Source organism: Schistocerca piceifrons, chromosome 3, assembly GCF_021461385.2.
Source record: "Schistocerca piceifrons isolate TAMUIC-IGC-003096 chromosome 3, iqSchPice1.1, whole genome shotgun sequence".
Lineage (NCBI taxonomy): Eukaryota > Metazoa > Arthropoda > Insecta > Orthoptera > Acrididae > Schistocerca > Schistocerca piceifrons.
The window spans coordinates 506,672,501-506,688,263 of record NC_060140.1 but is presented as its reverse complement, the minus strand read 5'-3'; the positions used below and the strand labels follow the sequence as shown (position 1 = coordinate 506,688,263).

Sequence of the window (15,763 nt, the reverse complement as noted above, 5' to 3'; positions counted from 1 at the left end):
AAGCATATCACATTTTGATTGAGCGCGACTAGACCGCATACGCGTCCTTCAGAACAACGAATAGCAGAGCACTATAACAGCTCACAGCGCTCCAACCCAAAATGGCAATTGTGAAGTGATCGGGTAATAATTATTATTTAAAACAGGTTTTTTTTGGAGGGGGGGGCATACAATATGGTGTGCCTAGGGGCGCAAAATTTTTTAATCCGCCACTGCACATAGCCTACACTGATCGATACCTCCACAAGGAATCAAACCATCATCCTAGACAAAAAAGAGGTGTCATTAAAACCTTGGTGGACACAGCCAACAAAATCTGTGAGCTGGTTTATTTACAGGATGAATAAAATCACTTATTGCCAAACATCAAGAAAAATGGATTTGCGATTGCCGAGCAGACCATCAATGAAGAGAAGAACGTTTTTCCCCTATTAATTAATAAAATTACATATCACATCAGGAAAATTTTGGTGAAGTATGTGGTTGAAACAATCTTTAGACCCACCAAGAAGATGAGCGAATATTTAAGAATGGCAGAAGATGCACGATACCCTCTAGAAACACTTGGGGCATATAAAATTCCATGCACTTGCAAACAAGACTATATTGGAACCATAGAAAGAAGTGTCAAACCTGCATAGCCAAACACAAAAGGAACTGTCATCTGGAGTGTACTGAAAAATCGGCCATAGCAGTACATGTTTTTCGAGATGGGAAAATTCAGTAAGATGAGCATTTTAGCAAGGACATTGGGTTATCATGCTCCCATGTATAGAGAACCAATAGAGACTCATAAACACCATAGTACCTTAAAAGAAAAGAATAAGGTTTGAAGAACTTGATAAAATAGGGTGTCGACTTTGCGTCAGCTGAACAACAGCCTTTTTTTTTTAAAGTGAGAATGATGACACCATCAAGAGATAGTTACATAGTCAGCATCACATGGTCTATCTTGGTACCCCCTATGAACTCTCTAAATGTGAGAGCCCTTAGAGCCATGGTGGCAGTAGCTGTTTTACCTCAGAAAAAGTATGTCGCATTTGGAGACAAAATGTCAGGGAGCAGTTTTATATATCAAGCATGCCATCTCAGCCTGGGAATTTTAACTCTATTTTCAAATGTTACTTTACAAATGAAAATTTAGAGTACTGTCCCCATGTGTTTATTGTATCAGGCAAAAAATTACTGACAGTGGTGTTGAGAAACAGCTGAAATCATTAAAATTGAGCAAACTCAAGGGCTTGATGGACTCACTATCAGTTTATATACTAAATTTTTGACTCAGTTAGACCCTTTTTTAACTATAAAGCATCATAGATCCCTTGAACAAAACACCATGCCCAGTAGTTGGAAGAAAGTATAGGTGACACCCATCTACAAAAAGGGCAGCAGAACTGGTTCAGAAAACTATCACCCAGTACCCATGACATCCATTTGTTGTAAAATCTTAGAATGTATCCTGAGCACAAATATAATGAGGTATCTTGAACAGAATAACCTCCTCCATGCCAACAAGCATAGATTCCAAAAACACTGATCATGTGAAACCTAACTCGCATTTTTTCCACATGACATCCTGAAAGCCATGCATAAAGGCAGGCAGGTACAGGCAGTATTTCTTGATTTCTGAAAAGCTTTTGACTCAGTACCACATCTATGCTTATTATTAAAAGTAAGATCATAAGGGAGAATGCACCATGCTATTCTCAATGGCCAGTAACTGACACACTTTGAAGTAACTTTGTGATGAGTCCCAGGGATCCTTGCTGTTCGTGTTGTGTATTAATGACCTTGCAGTAAATATTAATAGTAATTTCAGAGTTCTCACAGATGATACAGTTATCTATAAAGAACTACTGTCTGAAGAAAGCTGCACTAATGTTTAAGTAGAGTTTAATTACATAATAAAATGGTGCAAAGGATGACAACATGCTTCAAATGTTCAAAAATGTAAAACTGTGCAGTTCCAAAAGTGAAAAAGTATGATATCATATGACTACAATGTGAACGAGATACAATTGAACTATATCAACTAACACAAATACCTGGTATAACACTTTATAGTGATATCAAATGGAACAATCATATAAGCAATGTCATAGGTAAATCAGGTGACAGACTTTGGTTTATTGGTAGAATACTAAAGAAATTCAATTAGTCTATAAAGGAGATAGCTTACAAATCACTCATGCAGCTCATCTCAAAATATTGCTCAACTGTGTGGAACCTGTATAAAATGGGACTAACAGGGGGCAGTGAATGTGTACAGAGAATGCCAGCACAAGAAGTCACAGGTTTGTTTGACTCTGTGCGTTTCACAGAGATTCTGAACTAACTGAACTGGTAGACACTTGAAGATAGAAGCCAACTATCATGAGAAAGTCTACTTACAAAGTTTCAAGAACCAGCTTTAAATGATGACTCTGGGAATATATTACAACTTACAACATATCACTCCCTTAGGGATTGTGAGGGTACGATTAAGTTATTTACAGCATGCACAGAAATTTTGAAACAGTCACTCTTCCTGCAGTCCATATGTGAATGGAATGGGAAAAAGCTTAAGTAACTGGTACAATGGTAAGTACCCGCTGCCATGTATTTCACATTGGTTGCAGAGTATGGATGTAGATAGGAACTGAACAAACTGAAATGTCTGGGCATTGTTAAGAGTTTTGGAGGAAGTATTAGGCAATGATTGATGGAAGCATTGTTAAGGTTCTTAACAGAAGATGACAGGGTAGCATTGAGACATAGCCATAAGGTGCTGTATTTAACTGACAAAACGAAGAATTCATGAAACACAGCAAATGAAGCAGTGAAAGGGGATACAGATGGTTAAAAATTGAGTTATATGGAAAATGGCAAAGTGGAAATGACTGGAGGGCAAATGCAAAGCTGTAGAAGCTTGCATGACTATGGGAAACACAGATGTTGCCTACTGGAATACTGAAGAAACCTTTGGAGAAAACAGAAGTGCCCATGTGTAATTTAAGAGCTCAGATGGAAACCTGGGACAAAACAAAAAAGGGAAGGTGGAAGGAATATACAAATGACTATATGAAGGAAATGGACTAAAACACAATGTTATGAAAAGAGAAGATGAAGTGGATAAAAAAGACATAAGTCAAAACAAGACAATCAGAGTAGACAATATTCAATCAGAGTTATTGAGATCCATGGGAGAACATACAATGATGAAACAATACTGCCTGATAACATATGCAAAATGTATGACACAGGTGAAACATCTTCAAACTTCAAGAAGACTGTAATAATTCCAGTTGTAAGGAAGACAGGTGCTGACATGTGTTAATATTAGCAAAACCCTTAGTTTATAAAGGTCATGGTCACAGAAAACTGACATGAACTATTTACAGGAGAATGGATAGACCAGGAGAAGCTGACTTGAATTCCAGGGAAACATAGGAATATGCAATGCAGTATTGCAACTACAACTTATCAACAAAGGCAGGTTGAAAAGAGACAAACATATGCTTAGATAATTTGTAGGCTTAAAGAAAGATTTTGACAATGTTGGCTGTAATACACAAAAATTCTGGAGATGACAAGGATAAAATACAAGAAGGGAGAGATTCTTTATAACTTCACTTAAACCATACTCCAGTTATAAGAGTCAAAGGATAAGAAAAAGACCAGCAGTTGACAGGGGAGTGAGGCAGGGTAGCCTATCCCTCTAGTTATTCAATCTGCAGATTCAGCAAGAAATAGAGGAAATCAAAGAAAACTTTTGTAGACAGAATTAAAGTTCGAAGAGAAGAAATTAAAACTGTAAGGTTTTCTGATGACATTGTAATTCAGTTATAGACAGCAAAGGACCTGGAAAAGTAGTTGCTTAGGATGGATAGTGCCTTACAAGGTGGTTACAAGATGAATATCAACAAAAGTGAAACAATTCTATAGAATGTAGTCAAATTACATCAGATGAGCTGGAGGAATCAGATTGGGAAATGAGACATTTAAAGTAATAGATGAATATTGTACCTTGGCAGCAAAATAACTCATGATGGCTGAAGCAGAAGGGGTATAAACTGCATACTGACAATAGTAAGGAAAGCATTTTTGGAAGAGAAAATTGCATTAACATCAAATACAAATTTAAATATTAGGAAATATTCACTGAATGTATGATTCTGGAGTGTAGCCTTGTACAGAAGTGAAATGTAAATGATGAACCATTCATACAGAAGAATGCTGAAGATTTGATAGGCAAGTTGCATAAGTAATAAGGAGGTACTAATTGAATTTGGGAGGAAAGAAATTTGTGGCATAAATTGTTTAAAATAAGGGATTGGTTGATATGGCACACTCTGAAGTGTCAAGCAATTGTCAACTTAGTTATAGAAGGAAGTGTGGAGGGCAAAAATTGTAGAGGGAGATAAGGCTTGGATACAGTAAACACATTCACATGGATGTAGTTTGTAGTATGTATATACAGTTGAAGAAGCTTGCACAGGGTAAACTAGCTTGGAGAGCCTCATCAAACAAGTCTTCAGATTGATAACCACAACAATAATAACATACATAGAATGTAGATGGCATTTCCTGTACATATTTTGTGTAGTTGTGCTGAAATAGCAATCATTTGCATCTCCAAGCACAGATTATATTTCATGGCATTTTTTTTTGTTTCTTGTGTACCTTATTTGTGATGTAATTTTAATGCCTAGCTGTGTACTTACAGCTGTGCTGAGCAAAGTGGTACAGTGAAAACACTGGACTTGCATCCTTTTTAAGATTGGTTTCTGACAGAGGGAAGCAATAGGTATTTGACTGGCAATAGCATGATTCTGGCTCAAGTGCTAACACCAGAAACATTGATATCATCTGATCACTCACCAGAAGCACAAATAATTATTGTCTTGGTTGATATACAAATAATACCATCAACAGAAGAGGAGCAGTGACAAGAACTTTGTAATCATCAAGTATGGCACATACTATTTGTGCTGGAAACAAAAAGTAATGGGAGCATGTCTTGCCATTGAGAGTTGCCATCATAAAGCTGGGATTTATATCTTTAACCATTTTAAATGTCAAGTATTATTGTTGCTCTTCACAGGATAGCATTACATTGAAATCACTATTTTAGAGAATCATCTGTGCATTTTTGCTTCCAGGTGTAAGATGTAAAATACATATAAATTCTTTATCAAGATAAATTCTCATTTCCAGAAACACCACACACAGAGAGTTATTACTGATTTTAATCATAATATTATTGTTTTGCATTGTGAATCTGGGGATCGGTATATCTACATTGCATGAATGAGAAATAAAGTGGCTCTCATACTTGGTGCAAACCTATTGTTGCCTTTATTATTGGTAGATATGGATGGGGTTGTAACCCTGATTTCATACTGATCAGTGGTAACATTATGAGCAATTGTTGTTGGTGTAGTGGCCTTTGGTGGAAGAGCACTTTGATGCAGCCCTTCACGCCAGACTAACCTGTGCAGTGGCTTTGTTTCAGCAGATCTACTATACCCTACATCCTCTTGAGCCTTTTTGCTATAGTCAAGTTTTTATCTTCCAATACAATTTTTACATCCTTTCTCTCCTTCCACTAACAAATGAATTATTCTTTGATGTCTCACATCATATCCCAACTTGTTATTACTTTCAGGCAAATGAATCCACAACTCTTTCTCCCCAATTTGATTCAGTACCTCTTCATTAGTAATCCAGTCTACCATTTAATCTCCAGCATTCTTCTGTAGCACCACATTTGAAAAACTACTGTTATACTGGTTGTCTGTACTGCTTGTAAGTCATATTTTGCTTCCTTTTAAGACTGCACATTAAACATATACTTTCAAAATGACTTCCTAACAAACTTATTTTAGAAGTTAACATATTTATCTTGTAAGATTTTTCTTTTTGTTGCTAATGTGCATATTAAATCATCTTTCTTCTGTCAGTTACATTGTTGCCCAAGTGGCAAAAGTTGTCTGATACTTTTAGTGTCTCATTTCTGAAACTGACGTATTTTCATGTATTTTCTTCTACATTTACATCTACATCTATACTCTGCAAACCACCATGGGGTGCACGACAGAAATTATGTCCCATTGTAACAGTTACTAGGGTTTCTTCTTGTTCCATTCACATATAGAGCATAGGAAGAATGATTGTTTGAATGCCTCTGTGCATGCAGTAATTATTATAATCTTATCCTCACGATCCCTATGCGAGTGGTACATAGGGAGTTGTAGTATATTCCTAGAGTAATCATTTAGAGCCAGGTCTTGAAACTTTGTTTATAGACTTTCTTGGGATAGTGTACATCTATCTTCACAAGTCCTCCACTTCAGTTCCTTCAGTATCTCTGTAACACTCTCCCATGGATTAAACAAATCTGTGATTGTTTGTGCTGCCCTTCTCTGTATATGTTCAGTATCCCCTGTTAGTCCTATCTGGCATGGGTTCCACACACTTGATCAATATTCTAGAAGCAGTTGCTGAATGATTTGTAAGCAATCTCTTTTCTAGACTGATTTCACTTCCCCAGTATTCTACCAATAAACCAAAGTCTACCAGCTGCTTTACCCATGACTGAACCTACGAGATCATTCCATTTCATGTTCCTGCAAAGTTTTATGCTGAGGTAATTGTATGAGTTGGCTGATTTCAGCAACGGTTCACTGATATTATAGTCATAGGACACTACGTTTCTTTTCATTTTGTGAAGGGCAAAATTTTATATTTCTGAACATTTAGAGCAAGTTTCCAGATTCTGCACCACTTTGAAATTTTAAGATCTAACTGAAAATTTATGCAGCTTCTCTCAGACAATACTTCATTATAGATAACTGTATCATCTCCAGAAAGCCTTATTTTACTATTAATATTGTCTGCAAGGTCATTAATATATAGCATGAACAGCAAGGGTCCCAACACACTTTCTTAGTGCATACCAGAAGTTACTTCCACCTCTGATGATGACTCTCCATCAAAGGTAACATGCTGTATCCTCCCTACCAAAAAAGTTTTCAATCCAGTCACAAATTTCACTTGATACCCTATATGGCCATACTTTTGGCAATAAGCATGGGAGTGGTACTGAGTGAAATGCTTCTTGGAAATCAAGAACTACTGCATCTACCTGGTTGCCTTGACCCAAAGTTTTCAGTATGTCGCCACAAAATAATCATTCTTTCCTATGTTTATCTGAACATTGGCTTAAGCCAGGACAAACAGAATACTATGAACCAGAAGGTTATAAAAATGGAAACAGTAATTGCAGATGTCAGTATTGTAGTGGTGGTACTGTTATCTATGTTTCAAATGAAATAGGGTTTAGAGCACTACATCTCAGTTGGGCATGTGTAGAGAAACACTTTGAAATTACTGGAATCATATGTGATGTAATGCAGCTTATCTTAGTATGTATTTACTATTCCCCTGACTCAAGTGAAAAAAAAAACCTTTTTAGATAATTTAGATAGTGTATTTTGCTACAATACAAAGTGGAAGCAACATGTAACTATAATTGGGTGAGACTTTAATTCAAGCTTTGATGTAACATGCAACAAAGCCAGTGTAAATACGGTACTGAATAAGCAAAGGCAGCACAACTTCCATCACGTAAATTCTGAACTGACAAGACTAAAAGCATGCTTAGATAATGCTTTTGTCAACTGTGCTCATCATATGTGCTCCACTAGTATAAAGGAATTTGATTTCTCAGATTACTTCATGTTAACAGGAGAGTTAAGACATTTTATAGAAGGGGATGAGAACAAGGTTTTACAAAAGTTATCCAAATCTAATACCTTAACACTAATAAAAAAATATCTCAGAAAACTAATACACCAGCTGAGCATAACTAACTGAGGACAAATTATTTCAAAGATGTGATTCCAATGCCCAAACAGTTTATGCAGCATTCCACAACTAATTAATAGGTATGTTAAAAGCTCATCTTCTTCCAAAGAAATATCATAAAACAAGAAAGGTAAATTGTGGTACACCAAAGAGTTGGAGGATTTAAAAAATAAGCTGCTGCTGTTAAAGTGCCTTGGCAAAGCAAATAATTCTAATGAAATTAAAGACCTCCAAATAACCACTAATAAACTGTATAAGAAAGATCTACAATTGACTAAAGAAAGATACAACACTAATCTCATAAAAATAGTAAAAACACAGTGCAAAACAACCTGGTCAGTAATTAATATTGTTAAAGGTGAAATCAGAAATTTTGAAGACACTCCCAATACTGGCAGATATGTTCAACAAATATTTTGTAAGCTGTGCTGCTGAAATGAAAAAGTTGGTCAGTAAGCCCAATGTAACACATACAAATTATTTCAAGGGCACAAAATTAAATCAAAATCAGGCCAGACTTCCATTGGCACACGTCAAAGAGGCTTGCCAAGGTGAAGTTCTTTAAACTGCCAAAGAAATGAAAACTTCACATAGTAAAGATATTTTTAATATGTCAAACAGTCTACTGAAAGAAATAATACATTACATTGCAGCACCATTAACATATTCTATAAACCTGTGTCTCATAGAAGGCTTTTTGCCTGATCCTCTCAACCTATCCAAGGTGACTCCTTTAAGTAGGGTAGCAAATCTGATCCAGCAAATTACAGACCAATTTAACTAATTCCAGTACTAGCCAAAGTCTTTGAAGGGATAATGTATGAGAACTAAATGATGTGCTAAGTACATCAGAGTTTGGTTACAGAAAAGAAAATTCAACTATACATGCCATAGAACTCTTAGTGCGAGACAGTTTAGCATCATTTGAGGACTATGTTCACATACAGATAATCTTATGCTATCTGAGCAAGGCCTTTGACTGTGTTGAACATTTGCTGTCTAAACTTGAGTACTACGGAATATATGACAAAAGTTTAAAACTCTTCAAATCATACATTAATAAAAAAAAAAAAAAAAAAAAGGAAGCAAGTGGTGAGTTCAGGAAGTCATCTGTCAAACACAGTTGAGGCTCAACACGGAGTGCCACTGGGATCTAAATTAGGACCACTTCTATTTCTTGTGCATGTAAACGACTTGCTGGGAAACACAGACGTAAAGACATATATGTTTGCAGGTGGTATAACTTTTCCTCTGTAAACCTTGTTAGTAGTATGAATTTGGCAAAAAAGTGCAATATCGTGGTTTAAGGAGAATGGTCTACTATTAAATGAAAAAAAGACATAGAATATGTTGTTCAGTCTCTCAGAGACTGTAAAAATAGAAAAACAAAATGCAAAATTTTTAGGTATCATACTTGACAGTAAACTAACATGGAACTCTCATGTTGAACGCATAGTGGTTAGGCAGTCGAGTTACATATCTGCTGAAGAGACAGATGTGCTGTGTGACAGTTGAATTTGTAAGGACAGTGTGCTTTGCTTTTTTTGAGTCTGTTTTAAGGTATGGGTTAATACTCTGGAGAAAGAGAAAAAAACGGATGATCCAGAAGTAATTAGAGTAATGACAAAGGTAGATAATAGGACACATTGTAAACAATTGTTCATTAAATGTAGAATATTAACAGTTACTAATCTATATACTCTTGATAGCATTAACTATATACTTGCTGAACTTCCAAATTTTGGTGTAATGGATCATAGGCACAACTGCAATACAAGAATCTCTGCTCTTGCCACAAAATAGATTAGCAAAAATTAGCAATAGTCACAAGTACATCGCAATTAAAATATATAACATGCCTCAAGCATGCCAATCAAAGTATTTAAGGAAAAGTTACACGACTTCTTGTCAACTAACTGTTTTCATTCATTAGAAGAACTTTTAGAGATGCTCAATATAAACTTAAATACATAAAAATGTATTTTATAAAATTAATAAGTTAAGTGGTCTGACAAAGTCTATTGCATGTAATAATGCCGAATGACTCATATAAAATATGAATCTGATGTTGGACAATGGTTTTGTGGATCACTTCTACTACCCTTCTTCTAGAAGAATGTGGCATATGCCTTTTTTCCAAGAACTTGGCACAGTTTTTGGTCCGAGGGATTGTGATGGGTTATAGAAGAGGGGCTAACTCAGCTGCATATTAAATATAGAATCTGGGAGGGATTCCAACATGCCCCAGAGCTTTGTTCAAATTTAACAATTTCAGCTGTTTCTCAACACCCTTGACAATACTTATTTCATTTATCTATTCAGTGGTATGAGGATTAAATTGGGGAAATTCTCCTGGGTTTTTCTTTGTAGAGGTTCATTTGAGAATGGATTTAAGCTTTTCAGCTTTTGCTTTGCTACCCTCAATTTCAGTTCCTGTCTTATTTGTTAGGGACTGGACACTAACTTAAGTGCTACTAACAGCCTTTACATATGACCAGAATTTCTTTGGGTTCTGTGGAAGATCACTTGACAATATTCTGCTATTGTAGTCAAGGAAGGCATCACATATTGCTCTCTTGACAGCCAAACACGTTTCATTCAGCATCTCTCTATCTACAGTCCTACACTTTCTTTTTTACCTCTTATGCAGTAATCTCTGTTTCTTTAGAACTTTTTTTACAGTGACTGTATACCATGGAGGTTCCCTCCCATTTTGAACTATTCTACTGGGTACATATCTATCCAGTGCATGGTGAACTATTCTTTTTAACTTAAGCCAGAGTTCCTCTAGATGATCCTGACCTGTGCAGATTGTTTCAAATTCCTCGCTGACGTATGACAATAATGATTTTTTTTGTCTAATTTACTGACATATATATCTTTCTGCATGTTTTTGTTGTCCTTTGTACTTTGGTAATCATTTTTGTCACAGCTGTGTTATGGTCACTGACACCAGTTTCGATGTGGATGTATAACGTTTGTTGTGGGTGCTAATTTGAGTATTATTTGAAGCTAAATTTATCTGGATTTGGCACAGAAGTATAAATCTGCAATCTTTTAGAGCATTCTAGAAGCTGTGAGATATGTGGATTTGTATTTCTAGTGAACTGTGCATTCCAGATACACTGAACACTGCATCCCGTGGAACACATCTTGAAAGTTGCAAGCAAATTTGCCCCAGATTCACAAAATATTTTATTCATGTATTCCATCGAGTTCAAAATGAAGAGCCCACAGTCATATGTAGTGCTATAGACAATAAACTTGATTGAAATTTCATGGCTCAGAAGAGACATAATTGACAAATTGGTAAAACGATGAAAGAAATAATAATAGTAATGACAATAATAGTAATAATAATAAAACACTGCTGAATAAACTTAAGTAAAATTCAAGTCAATCATATCTGGTTTAAGTATTCTATTAAGAAATATGCTTCAGTCAGAAGCTGATAGACAAAGGTGAGGAGGACAAGGTAGCAGAGATTATTAGAGAATAGCTCCAAGAAAACACAACTTAATAAGCTATGTGGAATGAATTAGTAAAAGTTTTTTTTTTTTTTTTTTTTTATTAAAATCTGGAAGAGATATAGTAAATATGAAGGAATCTATGTGCTGTAACAGTTGCAAGAGTAATGCCCTTTCATTGTGATGCTGCATTCTGAGTACAATGTTTGCAAGAGAATTTTAAAATTGAATAGTTGGCTTATACTCAGAAAAATAGAATTTCAATATATACTGATTTTAATTCTCTAATATGAACAAGAAAAAGAGTTAGGTGGTAAAAATTTGTATGTTTGTTGAAAGACTGATAGGGTGAAACACCACAAAAGAGATTTTATCATGTGGACTGAGAGTTATCAGGCTACAGTTATGAAATCAAATTGAAAATATAAAGAAGGCCAGTTATAACAAATTACAAATTAATTATCTTTACAGAATTAATGGGTGATCTCTATTAAGTATTGAGCTGATAGGAACAAACAAGGCAGTTACCACATAAGCATTGGTGTAGATTGTTATAAACTTCAGAATTAATGCTAATAGTATGTAATAGTATTATAACGACAATTACATTTTTGTCAAATTTAGCAACTATAATTGTCGAACAGTATAACTGTTGGGTACTACATAGTAAAAGTCTGAATAGGCTATACAGTGCACTTAAATATTACTTGACATTATTAAAAAAATAATGCCATGTTCATTTACTTACCAATACTAAGAAAATAAAATATGGTATAGACGGCATTCCTGTTAATTAACAACAGCTACCTTACATCTAAAATTGAAAGACACTGTGAGGATTTATGCATTTTAGCTCTGGGAAGGAACTCTTATCATCTTATCTTTCATCCTGACCTTGTGATGAATTTAAGTATGCTCTGAAAGAAGCTTTAAGACTTTGTGAGATTATGAGTGAGAAGGAAAGCTGTGCGTAGGTGAAAGAAATGTTTTCTTTTGTGTGCAAAGCATGTGATCCAAACACTGTCTTACTGAAGTATCTGTTATCACCTTTTAATGAAGGACCAATGGATACATATGAATGTTATCATTGGTGTCAAGATCTGGGGGTATGAGTGAAACAGAGCATTTCAGACAAGGAAAAATGAGCTGCATGTGATGTACTGAGCTCAAACACTTAAAATAAAACTGGAAAGAATAAACTAAAGTGAATAAAAACACCATTATAATCATTTGTTGGATATGTTTAGATGTACTTGAAGGATTAATGAAGAAATTGAAAGTGTCATTAGTAATTATGACAATGTGGCAACTGGTATGCATATAAAAGACAGGATCATAAAGTTGCCAGAAGAAAATGTTTGTGCTACACAGAAACATTTCTTTATTCCTTCCTCACAGCCTCCTCCTCTGTCTCCCTCTGTCACAGTTTTTTTTCTTTGTTAAAAAAAGAAAAGAAATTTTATGCCTTTTGGCACTTGTGAATATGTCATTGTATAGTTAAGGAATGGATTCCGCCAAAATTGTGACAGATAAATCATCTTTGGTTAATCACAAAACTATTTCCAGTATTTTCATACAAATGAAACAGTTGAGACACTTCTGCAGCTAGTATGTGGGCAGCAGCCTACTGACAAAATTTCCAAGGAAAATGTAGAAACAAACACACTTTCAGTAAATTATGTTAAGGTATGAGAGTCAACATCAATGACAAACAGGCTCATGAGCTTAAGTAGACTTGTTTCATGGCTCATAGTAGTGGAGCTGAAGTGATCTATTACATAAGTGGCTGACTACAGTCACACAAACTGTTACCATGAACAACACATTGAATGTTGTGCTGCTGTAGTGAAATTGCAATCATAGTCATGTAAAGTTTCATTTTTATTTATCCCATGGATCAAATTAGTACAATACTGTGTAAAGTTGAAAATAGCTCATCTTGAAGAAGCTCTTCAAAAATCTTGGAATTATTAATATACTTCCCAGAGTATTTACTCTTTAATGATACTTTTTGCTAAGAACAAACAATAACTAAGTTCACACCATGCCATTTCCAGTTAATACAGCACATGATTTGCTTGGCAATAAACCAAAACATTTTATGTCAATAATACACACTTTCAGATGACTGCAATGTAATTTGTACCGGGAGATGGCTAATAATGCTGGAAAATTAGTGCTCTTATCAGTTTCCATCCATGGATGTATCTCCTGTGGTCCATCATCTCATCATTATCTTGCTTATAGACACTAATTAAAATCATTCTGTACAGAGTAAGACAGTCATACTGTATCCTCTTCCAATATGTAACCAAGGCACACTTTAAAAGATTTAAGTACAGTTTGTATAGGATTTTTACACACAGGTCGCTCTACGTCCATGCATCTGAGATTATAAAATGTTTGAAATCAGTTATATAAAATACCTTAACTAAGACTTATCATCATTTATAATATATTTTTACAATAAATCAGACAACTTAATCACTTTCCTACAAAGCATTGTCCTCATAACAATTTGTCTTTAAGTTATTACCATAATTACACATAACCTGGGTAACAGCTTTCTACCAAGTGCAACCTACAAAGGAAATTGTTTGTGGCTAAATATCTAACTGGTGTGGTTAAACTTAATGACTGTATGGGTGGAATTTTACTTATAATAGGTATGTAGAATATAACAAATAAGAAATAGAACACCACTGCATTCAGAATGTTCACAGTTCTTGAAAAGTGCAAAGAAAAGGTCTGTTTGCAATCAGAGATATGGGGAAAGTGGACAGATATGTTAAGAAAGTAGATGTATTATTTAACAAATAAATCTGAGTTGACCTTGAAAGGTGTGACAGAATCTAATACTGGACGTAATGTAAAGTGTAGGTTCTTAGTCTTTACTTGAAATGAGAAAATTCATCACATTGTATCTTAAAAGGTTTTAAACAAACAATACCATCCTCTTAGTGGGACAAAAGTAAAATTAGTTTTGTTATTGATCTCCTTGAAAGTGATCACACACTGTGGGAAATTTTGTGATCTGATAGTTTTAAGAGACTTTTAAGTCAAAATTTTGATTGAGGAGAGCCAAAAAGGAATGACATATCAAGCTACTTGGAAGAAAATCCTATAGTTCTCATTGGTGAGTTAATATGATTCTGATATCAGATAGCAATGTGATGTATTGATTTTTTCACATAACAGTGCATTAAGTTGTAGTGTAAAACCATAGTCATTATGGCTTATTCATTTATAGGGGCAGCATGTGTAATGGCACTTAATATGCAAATGAATAAATTTTCAAATGCATGATTTTCATGCCAACAAAATACCTATACCTACAATCTGCAAAGCCAGCTTATAGTATGCCAAATGGTACTTTGTATTCAGTGGTCACTTACCTCCTTTCCTGTTCGAGTTGTCAAAGGTATGCTGGAATAATGATTATTGGTGAGCCTCCGTGTGAGGTCAGGTCTCTCTAATTTTATTTTCAGTTCTTCGTATGAGACATGCATAGGAGGAAGCAATACACTGATCGATTCTTCTAGGATTTATGCTCTCTGAATTTTAACAGTAAAACCACATCATGGTACATAAAACTTCTCTTGTAGCATCTCTCACCGTATATGGATGATTGTCTCTGTGATGCTCCCACACTTATGAAATGAACCTGTCACAAAATATGCTTCTCTTCTTTGGGTCTGATCTATTTCCTCTATCAGTCACCCCCAGGGGCTCAGCATTGATTTGCTGGGTACGGGCTTGACGACCCCAGTGTTCCTGAGCTGGGGACTGGTAAGCACCGCTCAAGGTGTGCTGCACGCCGATGAGATGCGTGGCTGTTGAGGTGGAACGGTCGTTAGCGGGCAACCTCTGGGGAACCTGCCGCACCTCAGTTGTATAAGGCTTACCTAGGCACGCGGGGCTCTGTCTAGGTGGACTTCTAGTTCCCTAGCTGCTTGTGGGACCAAGATGGAACCCTCGAACTTTTGTTCCTCTCCTCCCAGCAGAAAGGGTGGGCCGCTGGTAGGTTCCAACACCCAATCCAACAAGAGGGCTCATGTAGCCAGTCCTCCTGATTCAGTTACTGGTAACAGAATGCAAACTGCTTCGCAGAATGTGTTTCTTATAATTAAAAGAAAAGAGGGGAGTTTCGATAAAGTTTCACCATTTTATATACAGAAAAGCTTAGAAGGCATTGCTGACACCTTAAAATCTGTCAAGCATTTGCGAAATGGAACCTTGTTGGTTGAAACATCTAGCTTCCAGCAAGTCAGGAACCTTCAGAAGGCACAATTTCTTGGGAAGTTTGCGATAGAGACTGAATTTTACAACACCTTGAACTACAGCAAAGGTGTTGTGACTTGCAGAGATCTTGTTGACATTCCCCAAGATGAACTGAAGGCTGAATGGTCCCAGGAAGGAATTGTCGACGTGCAACACGTTATGAAACG

The 15,763-nt window shown here is 35.7% G+C and overlaps 1 protein-coding gene across 1 annotated transcript in view; it reads right to left on the bottom strand.

The window, feature by feature from the left end:
• Positions 1-12,166, bottom strand: part of LOC124789850 (cell wall protein DAN4-like) — a 176,811-nt gene extending 164,645 nt beyond the window's left edge. The window contains exon 1 of the mRNA XM_047257357.1: positions 12,064-12,166. Coding sequence (XP_047113313.1) covers positions 12,064-12,099 — 36 coding nt within the window. The 5' untranslated portion in view covers positions 12,100-12,166. The remainder of the gene's footprint in view (positions 1-12,063) is intronic.
• Positions 12,167-15,763: the final 3,597 nt, after the last annotated feature.